Raw genomic sequence first — 13,125 nt, 5'->3', positions numbered from 1 at the left:
GATGGGGGCAGGGAGGGGAAGAAGGTAGAGAAGCTGGGTTATATTTCTTCTTCCTGTTTTGCTATCTTGGTTAATTGCTAGGCTTTTTTTTTTAAATCACAGTTTTCAAGGAGTCTAATAATTCTTACATTATATCTTCTTGATTTATTTTCCAAGTTAGTCATTTTTTTTTGCAATCTTTTAATATTTTTCTAATATTCTTAGCTGTCATGGAAACTGATTTCTATTTGTCCTATTCTAGTTTTTTGAGAGTTCATTATTTGGGGAAGGTTTACCAATTTATTTTCTTTTTCTTTTTTTTCCAGTTCTTTCCGCTAGAGATTTTTTTTTTCATTTTTTTATCTTTTGCTTCATTTCCTCTATGGTGCTTTTGGAAAATTCATTTTTTCTTTGAGGTTCTGCTTTCAGTTACAGAGAGAATTTCTGAGAAATACTGAAACCTGCAATAATTTTTTATACCTATTAGTATCTTCTTTGGTTTACTCATCTTTCTAATTTTGATTCTTAAACTGAGGCTTTATACCAGGGACAGGTTCTGCCTTCTGTTGTGCTTTTGGGTAAAGTGGTATGTTCTCCTTGGGCTTACTCTAAGTCACCTGAGTTCCTACAATGACTTTAAAAAAATTTTTTTAAGGGCAGGAGCAGAATTTATTTATTTGTATTAAAGCTTTTTATTTTTCAAAACATATGCATGGATAATTCTTCAACATTAATCCTTGTAAAATCTTGTGTTCCAATTTCCCCCCTTTCTCTGACCCCCTCCTCTAGATGGCAAGTAGTCCAATATTTGTTAAACATGGTAGAAATATATGTTAAATCCAATATATGCATACATATTTATATAATTATCTTGCTGCACAAGAAAAATCAAATCAAACTGGAAAAAAATGAATAAGAAAACAAAATGCAAGCGAAGAACAACAAAAAGAGTGAGAATGTTATGCTGTGATCCACATTCAGTTCCCACAGTCCTCTCTCTGGATGTAGATGGCTCTCTTCATCACAAGACCTTTGGAATTGGTCTGAATCATCTCGTTGAAGAGAGCCACTTCCATCAGAATTGATCATCGTATAATCTTGTTGTGGTGTACAATGATCTCCTGGTTCTGCTCATTTCACTCAGCATCAGTTCTTGTAAGTCTCTCCAGGCTTCTCTGAAATCTTCCTGCTGGTCATTTATTACAGAACAATAATATTCCATAACCTTCATATACTATAACTTGTTCAGCCATTCTCCAATTGATGGGCATACACTCAGTTTCCAGTTTCTTGCTACTACAAAAAGGGCTGCCACAAACATTCATGCACATACAGGTCCTTTTCCCTTCTTTAAGATCTCTTTGGGATATAAGCCCAGTAGGAACACTGCTGGAGCAAAGGGTATGCACAGTTTTATAGTCCTTTGGGCATAGTTCCAGATTGCTCTCCAGAATGGCTGGATCTGTTCACAATTCCTCCAACAATGCATTAGTGTCCCAGTTTTCCAACAACCCCTCCAATATTTGTCATTATCTTTTAATCTGTCATCTTAGCCAATCTGCAAGGTGTCCTACAATGATTTTTAATTCCTGAGGTCATGCATCATAGATCTTTGAAGTCCAGAGTACTACACCTTAAGGCTCCTCTATTGGCTTTAGGACAGAGTACGAGGGATCATTAGAGCCTGGGAGGCACATGGACTGTCCAGAGAATTGCCATCTCATGATATTCTGTCATTGCCCAAGGCTAGCAAAATCCCCATTCTAGAATTTTCTTGGGGGAGTCTTCCACTCTTGCTGCCTCCAGATGCAGAACCCTGCAAGCTATACTTGTATTTGGTCTAGTTGCAGTTGGGAAGTTGCACGTGGTAGCACTGAGTTTACTGGGCTTTTGGCTGACTTTCTCTGCAGTTCTGAGTGAAAAATTATTTTGCTATAATTTTCCATTAAATTTTTTGGTCATTATTCAGCAAATTTCAGGTTTTTGCTGGAGTAGGTACAGAGTTGGGCAGTTTGTCTCCATTTGGGAAGCCATACAGGCCCAAAGTCTGATAATGAACTTTACATAAAGGAAAAAAGGAGACATGCCATAATATTGAACCCACAGATCACTCAGTCAGGTACATGCCCCAAGAAGGTAAAGGAAAGAGGTCCAATACATTTCAAAACATTTATAGCAGCACTTTTTGTGGTAGCTAGATATTAGAAACAAAGGAGATGCCCATTCACAGGGGAATGGCTGACAAAATGTGGTAAATGAATCTAATAGAATTATTGTTGTGATTTAAGAAACAACTGTGATAGAATTCAGAGAAGCATGGGATGATTTACACAAACTAAAGCGAAAGAAGCAGATCTAAGAATACAACATACACAATAGCTACACAAATGTACATAAAAAGAAGAAACAAATCTACAAACCATATGTTATGAAATAATGACATAAAGTGTCTCCAAAGAAGAAATAAAAGCATATCTCCCTCCATTCTTTCCAGAGGTAAGGGACTATGGATATGGAATATTACATATATATTCAGATTCAGTTGATAAATGGATTGGTTTTGCTGACCTGCTTTCCAGCCCCTCTTTTTATTCTTGTTACAAAGGATATTTCACCAGATGGGAAAACGGGGATAGATTCAGAAATGTGATGATATACCAAAAAAAATCTATGAAAACTTAAAAAAAATTTCTTTAAAAAGAGGCAAATGTTATCCTAAAGAACTAGCATGTGGAAAGTAGCAAGTCAGAATTTCCCCACTGCTCTGGCTGCTCCTCTCTCATTCACAACTTGCCGCTAAGACCACTCCTAAAAGATGTTACACATCCATCCCTGCTTTGCCCTGGAATTTCCTATCACTAAATCCTTACTGCCATCCATTTGCTTTGGGCACTGGCAACCTATAACACCTGAAAGCCCTGCAGATGAAGTCCAAGTGACAACCACTCTGCTCTCTTTCTCCCCCTTTTTCCTTCACTGTCATTCGTCAAATATATTTTCCCTTACATTCTTTACCCTCTCCTACCATACCAATTTTCAACAGTGTCTATTAAGATTTTCTCTGGTATGCAATGGCAAATTTGGAAATTTATAAATTTGCAATGCATGAAAAGGATGACAAACACTAAGCTAGAACCACAGCTACTCTGGTTTCAAAACCAAATAGTGCTTTTTTAAAGAATACAAATTACAAGGTGAAGAGCCAATTAATAAGTCTTGTTTTGTAGGCTTAAGAGGCTGTAGAGCAAGGGCTATTAAGCTTTTTTGTGTCACGGAGTCTTTTAGGAGTATAGTAAAACCTATGGATGCTTAAAACAACGAGGATTACAAAGGAAATATTATATAAAACTGCAGATATTAAAATATTTAAAACCAAGTTCATGGACTCCAGGTTAAGAACTCCTATTCTAGATCTTCTTAAACTATTTGTTCCCTGTTCCCTACAAACATCAAACTATATTTCTATATTCCCTCCATGTAAAGGTTTCAGGTTCCATACTGTTTTATATAAATCCAGTCATTGATACTTGAGTAGCAAGTATACTGGGCAGCATGCATTTTTGAACCACAGTAAGCCTAACGACAAAAGAAAATTAAAGTTTATAATTTCTAGTCATTCACAATCATCTTTAAATTCTTATGTTCTACTTACCGTTTCCAAGCTTCTTAAATACAAGCGATAATTGGTGATATAAACTCGTCCTTTGATGGGGCCATTGAATGGACATATATAAATTACTTCTTTGTCTATTGAAATTTAAAAAAAGTATCCAAGTAAGAACTAGAGAGGTTTAAAGCAAGCATTGGCGATGTTTTTTTTTTTTTTTACATTATCATGCCAAGGAAGTATAAAGCATTAGAGTAAATCAGTATGTGACACATCCAGGGTAGAAGGAATGTCTCACTGAACTTTTTCCCACAGAGATCAAGACACCTGAGGCAAGGAAGGATCTAAGTATTTGGCCTTGCTGAGCTCTGGTTTAAGACACACAAATATTACAATGGTGGGTTAAGTATTTAAGTACTAAAAAGACATAATAGAGCCATGGTTTTCAAAGTATGGTCTAGACAATTCTGGGGATCTCTGACACCCTTTTAGAGGGTCTACAAATTCAAAGATAGTTTTTATTTCCAATATGGTAAATGTCTATAAATATAGTCCAGATAAACAAAAACGCTTTGGAGAGATCCTCAATCATTTTTAATTAGGATAAAGATACTGAAAACAAAAGTTTGACAACCACTGTATAGAGGATAGTGACTGAGTCTGTGGTAGGATAAAGGATAAATTAGAAGGCTGACTGTATTTATAGAATAACTTAACAGTTTTTCATTTTTTTACAATTGCTATCTCTTTTCTGCTCAAGCATAAAACCATTAATAGCTAGTAAGATTACTTCACAGTAACTTAAATAACAACCTTAAAGTGTTATCAAGTTTAAGGTCCTGCCTCCTACGGTATTGACAATTATATATTCTTTCACTTGGGATAATGACAATAAGACGAATACAGATTTTGTGGTGCTTTTCCCTCAGTAGGCAAGTTGCACACTTTTAAAAATACAACCTCACAAGCATCAGATTCTGTATGTATGGATTACGGCCATGGACTGGGCCAAAGTAATGATCCATAAAGGACCCAATCCTGTAATGACCTCATTAATCCTCTGTATGGCATAAGCAATTCAGACTTCATCTCCATAATTTTCCTTCTGAAACAATATTAACAGACTTTGTTTTTCAGTATTGAATAGTACTGGTTAGAGTTAAAAGATAATAATAATGTGTCCTAAAGAGCAAGTACACAATTCTTACACTGCCTGCAAATTATGAAATGTTTTTCAGCATTAACATGCCATGATTGCTATTTCTTGAGGCTGCCTAGACTCAATATATATTTATTTGACTTGTTGACTTAACATGTTTTGCAATATGACATGATACATTATTTAGAATTTATGCTTCAGGATCCTTAGTCCTCCTCCAACAAGGCTCTTCTCTTAAGTGGGTAACTTGTAGAACACTTTTGAGTCTTGACAAAAATTAGGAACATACTACTACTTCTAGGTTGAAAAAGTTACCAGAATAGCCGAGCACGTGCGATATAAGAACGTCTCTTGGGGTAGAATAAGGCTTCTCTAATCAGACAGGTGGAGGGTGGGGGTGGGGGTGCTATTAGTGGACAGTAAGTTATATTAAAAAACAAAAGCAGAATTTATTTTTAAAAATAAAGAAAAAGTACCCTAGCAAAAGAGTTCCCAGTAGGGAAAAATGCCTCCTACAGCTTTCCAAAATTAGTAAGTACACAGGATGTCATAGGAGTGAGTATGAAACTGATACAGGAATATTGTAAGAACTGAAACCTTATGGTATCAGTACTTGGCTCAGATAAAGTTCATGGATATTCCTGTAGTCTCATATTTGAATGATCTGACCATTATGAAGAAGATAGCATCCTTTTAAGCCTGAATTATCATGAAAAAAATAAACATGATATGCAACATCTTATCTGGAAAATCACTTCCAAACAGGATAGTTTCAAAATACAATTTGTTAATCTATAAACCTACCAGGTTTTTAGAATGCTACCTTCTAGATCCCGGACTTTCTAATTTGGGGGTTAGAAATCATGGCTAAGTATATTAGATTTTTATTTTAATAATTTGGAGATCAGTATTTACAGCAGGTATACTTACTATTCCAAGTAAAGAAATATTTACATTTTAAAGTCTGGAGGCTATATAACTTAATATTATGTTGGACCTACCATATAAATAGTCAGTTTTTAGCTCAGAGAAGGAACTTTCTAGAGATAAATACCAAATTTCTTAAACAATCCTGTATCTGGCACAGAAAAATAGCAATTATAATCAAGTTAACACAAAGCTCTTGAAACAGATATAACATCAAAGAGCCAATGAAAAAAATAAAATTCTCTCTTAACAGCCCTGAATAAAAGTGCCCTATTTGTCTAAATTTAGTCTTTAGAAGATAAGACCTAAGTGATCAGAGTCATCTGATATTTCTCAACACCGCATCAATTTCTAACAATCCTTACCCGTAATTCTAGTTTCTCCTGGAAGTCGAGGAATTTCTTCACAGAGGTCTCGAGTGAACCCATCTCTTGAGCTCTGAAATAAAACAAGGAAATCAGAAACAACTATAATGCCTAGTACAGGTTCCTTAGATTTCAGAAACACAAACTGAGCTAGAAATACATCTTTTGAAAAAAGAAAAAATGGAAGAAAAATGAACATTAATAATAGTGTAAAATTAGTGAATCGCACTCAAATAAAAACGTAAGAAATATTTAGTATCAACAGTCACTTGCTATGCAATCACTGGTCTGTTTTTAAAATAATATTGGAATACTCTTCAAAAAATGGCTTTGCCAGTCAAATGATTCCACTTTTCTTGTATAAATTATTCAAATTAAAGACAGTGGCTTTGCACAGTCAGTAAAAATCTGATTTCCAACTCTGAAACAAAGATTAAAAGGCAATCATTAAAAATACTTCAAAAAATTTCTAGATTTCCTCTTATTCCCAGAAAAATGTTAGCCTAAGCGTAACAGGCAAGTCTGTTCTGGCACATTTTCCACATGCAATATGTAACATTCATCAGAGTAATCTTACAGTTTATGATCAAGGGAAAGTTTCATTTCAGTGTGGTCTCAACTCACCGGCATGACACATCAGCCTTTTTTCAGGTCCAACTCATCATAAATATTAAGTTTCAGAGTTTGCTAAAATGATTTCTCCCAAAGGTAATTGAGTAAGAAGTCAAGCTAGCTCCTCCAGTAAGCTCTAGCTCATACACAAGACCTGGCACATTCACATAATGTGGATGCAAGGGGGGAAAAATGGTCTCTGGTGACCTGGGAGTTTAGCAATAATCCTCGCCTAGTTTCTCCAGTGACTTGTGAAGTCCAAGAACCCACCTAATAAGCCATCAAACTTTGGGGGGGGTGCTCTTTGGTGCTTTTCATGTAAGTCTCTCCCTTCCTTCTCCCTCCCTTTGGTCATTTTCCAATTTGCATTTCTTTAATTCATGTGTAAATGCCATAAATGCCTCACTGTCAATTTCAGAAGTGTTCAGGCGACCCCCTGCAGAGAGGGGCTTCAGTGGGAGAATGCCAGAAGCTGCTCCAACCACCTGTTTTCTTTCAGATTAGATGCAAGTTTACAGGCCAACCATAGAAAACTTTAAATTGCATTTGTTTGCAGCAAGTTTGTAATGCACATTTTAATGAGAATATTACACATAGCTTCAAGCCAGGAATGTCTTGCTACTGTTCCCCCCCCCCCCCAACCACACACATACACACACAGAAAACTAAGTCATGAATCATGAAACCAAGGAGAAACTGACACTGGCAGTTAATATTTTATTTCACCAAGAAGAAACAGAGAAACATAACTGCTCTGTGGACCTTTTGAGGACCAAATTATTGGGCCAGTTGGAGAAAGCATTAATGATCATCCAAAAAAGTATGTGGCTAACAGAAGCTAGGATCTGAATGAACTAGGATATAGAAAGCATCCCAAAAGTCTGAGTGCAGTTTTAATCTATCACAAAGTTAAAGTGCACCAAGGCTTCTGGGACCCTCTGTTTTAGGACACCAGTGTCACACTCAAATAGAAACAAGGTTTCTCAATCCGGACATCCCAAGGATCTCTGATGGCCACAGAATGACTCAGTTTGAAAATGTCATTGTTTTATCTATGTTAGATTACATTCTTGTTGATTTTGTTAAGCATTTAGCAATTGCAACTTAATTTGGTTCCGGCAGCACTCAGGAGTGCATGACACTTCCTTTTTAGTATATTAAAGTTGCCCTACATTAGAATTAGTTTGCTGCCCTGGGTTACTATGTAAATTAAGCATTGATCCAATATCATGTTGTATAAAGACAATGAATTCTAGCCCTGTTCTGTTATAACAAGCATAATAAAGAGCTTCAAGGTTTGCAAAGTACTACCACTGTCCCTATTTACAGATGAGGAAACTGAGGCAGGCAAAGGTTAAGTGACCTGCCAGGGTCCCAAAGCTAGGAAGTGTCTGAGGCCGGATTTGAACTGAGGAAAATGAGGCTTTCTGACTCCAAGCTCAATATTCTATCTATTGCAGAGCCTCTTAGTCCCTTATCTAGGAGGTACCTGAGGTCATATTTGAACTCGGGTTCTCCTGACTCAAGGTCCAGCCCTCTACTTGTCTTTGACAAATCACTTAACCTTTTCTGAGTCTCAATATGTTCATATGTAAAATAAGGGCTGAAGAATCTATCTCACTTACCTCACAGGGCTTTGGTAAGTGTCTAAGCAGTTATGAAAAAGTGCTTTGAAAAGTATAAAGGGCTTCATAAATATAAAATATGTCATTTCAGTATAAAAGCAAAAAAAAAAATCACAAGTTTAGGGAGCTCCCTCCATCAATACAGTCATCTATGACAGTCATTAAATCGTAGAGAAAACAGTAAGTTTAACAGACTTGTCCAGGATCAAACAGTTAACATATGTTAGACCTGTTTTAAACCTAAGTCTTTAAGACTTCAATCCCATTCTCTCCACCATACCAGCTTGTCTCATTTCAAAATAATAACAGGAGAAAAATACAAGTAACTGACTAATGAACACAATATGAAAACACTATACTTACCCTCCTAATTGAATCATTCTCCAAGGAGCGGGAGTTATATTTAGGTGTGGATGCTGAAGCCATCCTAGAAGATTTCGTAGAAAGATAACATTTAAGCATCATGTGAACTGGTGTATCAAACCCAAGTATGAATAATAACCAGAATTAGTATGTTATATATTTTCTAATTCACTGCAACAAAGACTTGTTAAAACCTCTGTTGGAGGTCGGGGAGAGGAAAAAAGAGATCATGTTTTTTTTAAAATGAGGTCCCCGCCCTCATAGAGCTTATAGTCTAGTAGAAAATGACACATACATCAGTAAATACAGCCCCAAATAATACATAAGTTCACCACATAATCAAGAAAATCTCAGTTCAAATCTCAGCTCTACAGTTTGAAATTCTTTGATTATAGATAGGCTATTTAACCTATGGGTCAGAGTTTTCTTATATATAGGCTTATAGAAGCATATATGATTTGACTTTTCTTTCTTGTTCTCAATCTATGATCCTGAGATGAGTGTATTAGAAGCAAAGTATTATTTGGTAAGCTCTCATCCCTGACTAGAAGAATCAGGAGAGGCTTCCCCAAAACCTTAGCCTTAAGTTGGACTTAAGGAATGGACAATAATTTAACAAGCTGAGTGGAAGGAAGTTCCAGGCATAGGGAACAAAGTAAGCAAAGGCATGGAGGTGAGAAAACATAAAATGTAAGGGAGAGCAAGCAGTCCAGTTTGGATTGAGTACTGAGCATGTGGAAGGGAACAGTATGATAAAATACCAGTCAAAGATTTTGGAGGTCTTTTGAACTCCAGGAAAAACAATCTGAATTTTACTCAATAGATATTAGGGATTCATTGAAGGGCTTTGAGCAAAATATCTCTTCATATGGAACAGCAACATGGCAGCTCAAACAGAAAAGACAGAATGAATCAGAGGAGAAAATAGAAGGAAAATGTATTAAGAAGCTATTTTAAGAGTCCAACCAGGTGGTAATTATGGGTCTAGCACCTGATTAAGCAGCAATAGGAAAGAAGAGGAGGGCAGATGCTAGACATATCAGAGAGGTATGGACAAGATGTAGACAGCTGAGGAAAGAGTAAAAAGTGACCAAAATTTTGAACACCAGAGAAATAACTACATGATTATGTATATTTAAATCCTGTAGCTAATAATTCTCCCCACTTTGTTAAAGTGACCTCTTCCTAAGTGTTCTTTTCCCAAGAAACAGTATATATTGTCTAGCATGTTCCAAAAAAAACCCCTAAAAAACCCAAGTTTTACTCACTACATATATGAAATTTAAATGACTATCACTGCAAAGTATTATCTGAAACACATGTATTTGATAAACATTTTATTAGGTCTCAAAATCATATATCCTAATTTTTTTGGAGACAAATAGAATAGTGAAATAACTAGGGCATGAAGGAAAAGTTAAAAGTTTACCATGCATCTCAAAAGAACTGCAAACCAATAGCAAAATTAAAAATATTGCATCAAATCACTAATTAAAAAAACTCTAAAGTTTTACCTCATATCCAGAAAATTAACACAGATAAGAAAAGAAGAATTGATGTTGGATAATTATAGAAAAACACACACTAACACATCATTGCATTATGAATTGGTCCAAAAATTCTGGAAAGCAATTTGAAATTATGCTAAGAAAGTGACTAAAATGGCCATAGCGTTTGCCATTGATCCCACTGACTTTTTCAATGTATTGGTTAGTTTTGCTGAACTGCTTTTCTTCTGTTACAAAGAATGTCTCTCCAATTTGGAACCATGCCCAAAGGGCTATCAAACTGCACATACCCTTTGATCCAGCAGTGTCTTTACTGGGTCTGTATCCCAAAGAGATCATAAAAGAGGGAAAGGGACCCACATGTGCAAAAATGTTTGTAGCAGCCCTTTCTTTTTGTAGTGGCAAGGAAGTGAAAACTGAATGGATGTCCATCAGTTGGGGAACAGCTGAATAAAGTTATAATATACAAATGTTTTGGAATATTATTGTTCTATAAGAAATGATCAGCAGGATATTTTACAGAAAAGTCTGGAAAGACTTACATGAATTGATAAGTGAAGTGAGCGGAACCAAGAGAACATTGTACATAGCAACAGCAAGATTATGTGACAATCAACTAAAACAAGACTTGGCTCTTCTCAGCAATACAGTGATTCAAGACTATTCCAATAGATTTGGAACAGAAAGTGCCATCCATATCCAGAAAGAGAATTATGGAGAATGAACGTGGCTTGAAGCATACTGTTTTCACCTTTATTTACTTTTTCTTTCTCGTGGCTTTTCCCCCTTTGATCTAATTTTTCTTGTACCACATGACAAATATGGAAATATGTTTAAAAGGATTTTACATATTTAACTTCTATCAGATTGTTTGTTGTCTTGGATTGGGGTGAAATGAGGGAAGGAGGAAGGGAGAAAAATTTATAATACAAGCTTTTAGCAAAGGTTAATGTTGAAAACTATCTTTGCCAGTATTTGGCAAAATAAAAAAAATATGAAAAAAATGACTCTCTGTGGGGGAACAGATATAGCAGGAAATGTCAGAGATATTAAAAAGAAAATAAATCAAGAAAATTTTCAGAGTTTAACATGATATATTTATTCAAGTTAAAACATTTAAAAAGAATAGGTTTTATTTAATCCAGTTTAAGTTTGTCAAGAAAATGATTTAATCAATGTTTCATTGAAAAACTATTTTCTTTTATATATATGTGTGTGGGGGTGTGTGTGTGTGTGTGTGTGTGTTTTCCTCATAAGTTGGTGCCAGAGGACTTATTTTTAGGAGAGATGCAGTATACATTTTAAAGCTGGGCCTTGCCGTTTTTTTTTTTTTTTAGATCAATGTGACCTGTAAATAAAGCCTGCATTATAGAATAAAAAATAAGTTTCAATTGTATTGATTTAGTTTTCATGAGAGGAGCATTTGTTTTCAAATGCAAGGAGAACATGAAGACTGCTTACACCCCAGCTATTTTTGCTGTCTCCAATAAGACCAGAAAAGAAGCTTTTTACATTTATTGATTGAACAAACAATATATGAAAATCTGATTAAGACCTGACCAAGGAATTGATTATTTTTTAAAAATGTAATAAATAAATTAGCCAAAAGTTGGACTAAATAAAAGCTTAAAATGGGTCATTACAAAGCCTTGAAAAGTACAGTATAATGAGGCTAAGCTACTTGGCTATGCAAAAAGACCTGCAGCTTGGAAACCTGACAACCCAAGTCATTAGTGGGGTCCCTGAGGTAGTCAAGAGGGTTAAAGGCTGGCAAGAAGACAAGCAGCAGAGAATCTCATGACATCATGGGAAGAGGAACTCTCTCTTGAATCTGCTAACCTCTAGCTGAAGATCTGGCTGGAAGTGACAAGCCTCATGAATCTGGGCATTGTTTTTCAACCACCAAAATTTGTCCACAGCTAGGGAAGGTGGAATCCATCTCGAAAGAGGAACAAGCTGCCAGAAAAGTACTGGGCCCAAGTACAACATGTGGGAGAGAGAAGATAAATGATCAGACTAGGAGACTAGGATGAGAAGAGGAAGGAGATAAAAGAGAAATTGATTCTCTCCCCTCCTGGTTCCTCTTCCTTTTCTTCTTTCCTTCATTCTCTTTTCCTCTTTTCTCACTTTCTCTTAAAGAAAGAGAAACAAGAGTTTCTATCTCTGTTCTTTTCCACCTTTCTTCTTTTCTTTCTTTCTCTTTTCTCTATTCTTTTTCTTTTTCTATAAGAAAAAGGAAAAGTTAAACTTTCACACTCTCTGACTGAAAAAAGGAAGGGATGTTCTTTTTTCTCTTTGTTTTCCTATCTGCTTTTCTCACAGAAATGTTTTCTATTCTTTCTCTCTGTAATGTTACTTTCCATTTCTCTAAGAGAAACAGAGCAAATTACTCTTTTTTTAAAGACTCTCTTGCTTTTTCTTTTGCTCTGCCTTCTTTGTTTTTGGAGAAAAACAGTTTCTCCCTCCCCTTCTCCCCCCTTTCCTTTCCTCTTCCTTTCCCCTCTCATTCCCCCTCCTCCTCCCTTCTGTTTCTCTAAGAGAAAGAGAGAGAGAAAATGAAAGCTTCTCTTTCCTGTCCCTCTTTTCTCTAAAACGATAAAAAAATTAGTCCACAGCTTAGGAAGGTAAAAATCATCTCCCTAGAGAAACAGGTCAACAGGAAAGTACTGAGCTCTAGTACAACATGTAGAAAGGGAAAGGTAAATGATCAGTTAGAGGATGGGAAAAAAGGAAAGGAGTGTGGGGGAGGAGGTTTCTGGTAGCCAAATTCCTGACCTCTCTTCTTCAAGAGACTAAAGCAGTTGGACAACCAATGGAAGTGGCTTTGAACTTGCACAAGTTGGGCTAAGAGCTTTTTAAAACTTCATTATTTTTCTCTTCTTTCTTGTGTTCCAGAAAGGGAAACAATCAATAATCAACTTGGTGCCTTTTTATTGTGAATAGGGCCACTACTAGGGAAGGCTTGGCTCTTCTAAGTGTC

At 35.9% G+C, this 13,125-nt stretch overlaps 1 protein-coding gene across 3 annotated transcripts in view; it reads right to left on the bottom strand.

Moving 5' to 3' along the window:
- MTM1 (myotubularin 1) overlaps positions 1 to 13,125 on the bottom strand; it is a 100,012-nt gene that overhangs the window by 59,620 nt on the left and 27,267 nt on the right. For all 3 annotated transcript variants that reach the window (XM_023506976.2, XM_003774820.4, XM_023506977.2), the window contains exons 2-4: positions 8,638 to 8,701; positions 6,038 to 6,110; positions 3,632 to 3,726 (exon numbers count right to left, since the gene is read on the bottom strand). In XM_023506976.2, coding sequence (XP_023362744.1) covers positions 3,632 to 3,726; positions 6,038 to 6,110; positions 8,638 to 8,700 — 231 coding nt within the window. In that variant the 5' untranslated portion in view covers position 8,701. The remainder of the gene's footprint in view (positions 1 to 3,631; positions 3,727 to 6,037; positions 6,111 to 8,637; positions 8,702 to 13,125) is intronic.

This window comes from Sarcophilus harrisii, chromosome X (assembly GCF_902635505.1).
Source record: "Sarcophilus harrisii chromosome X, mSarHar1.11, whole genome shotgun sequence".
Lineage (NCBI taxonomy): Eukaryota > Metazoa > Chordata > Mammalia > Dasyuromorphia > Dasyuridae > Sarcophilus > Sarcophilus harrisii.
The sequence above is the reverse complement of the archived record's forward strand: the minus strand, read 5'-3'. Positions and strand labels throughout refer to the sequence as shown.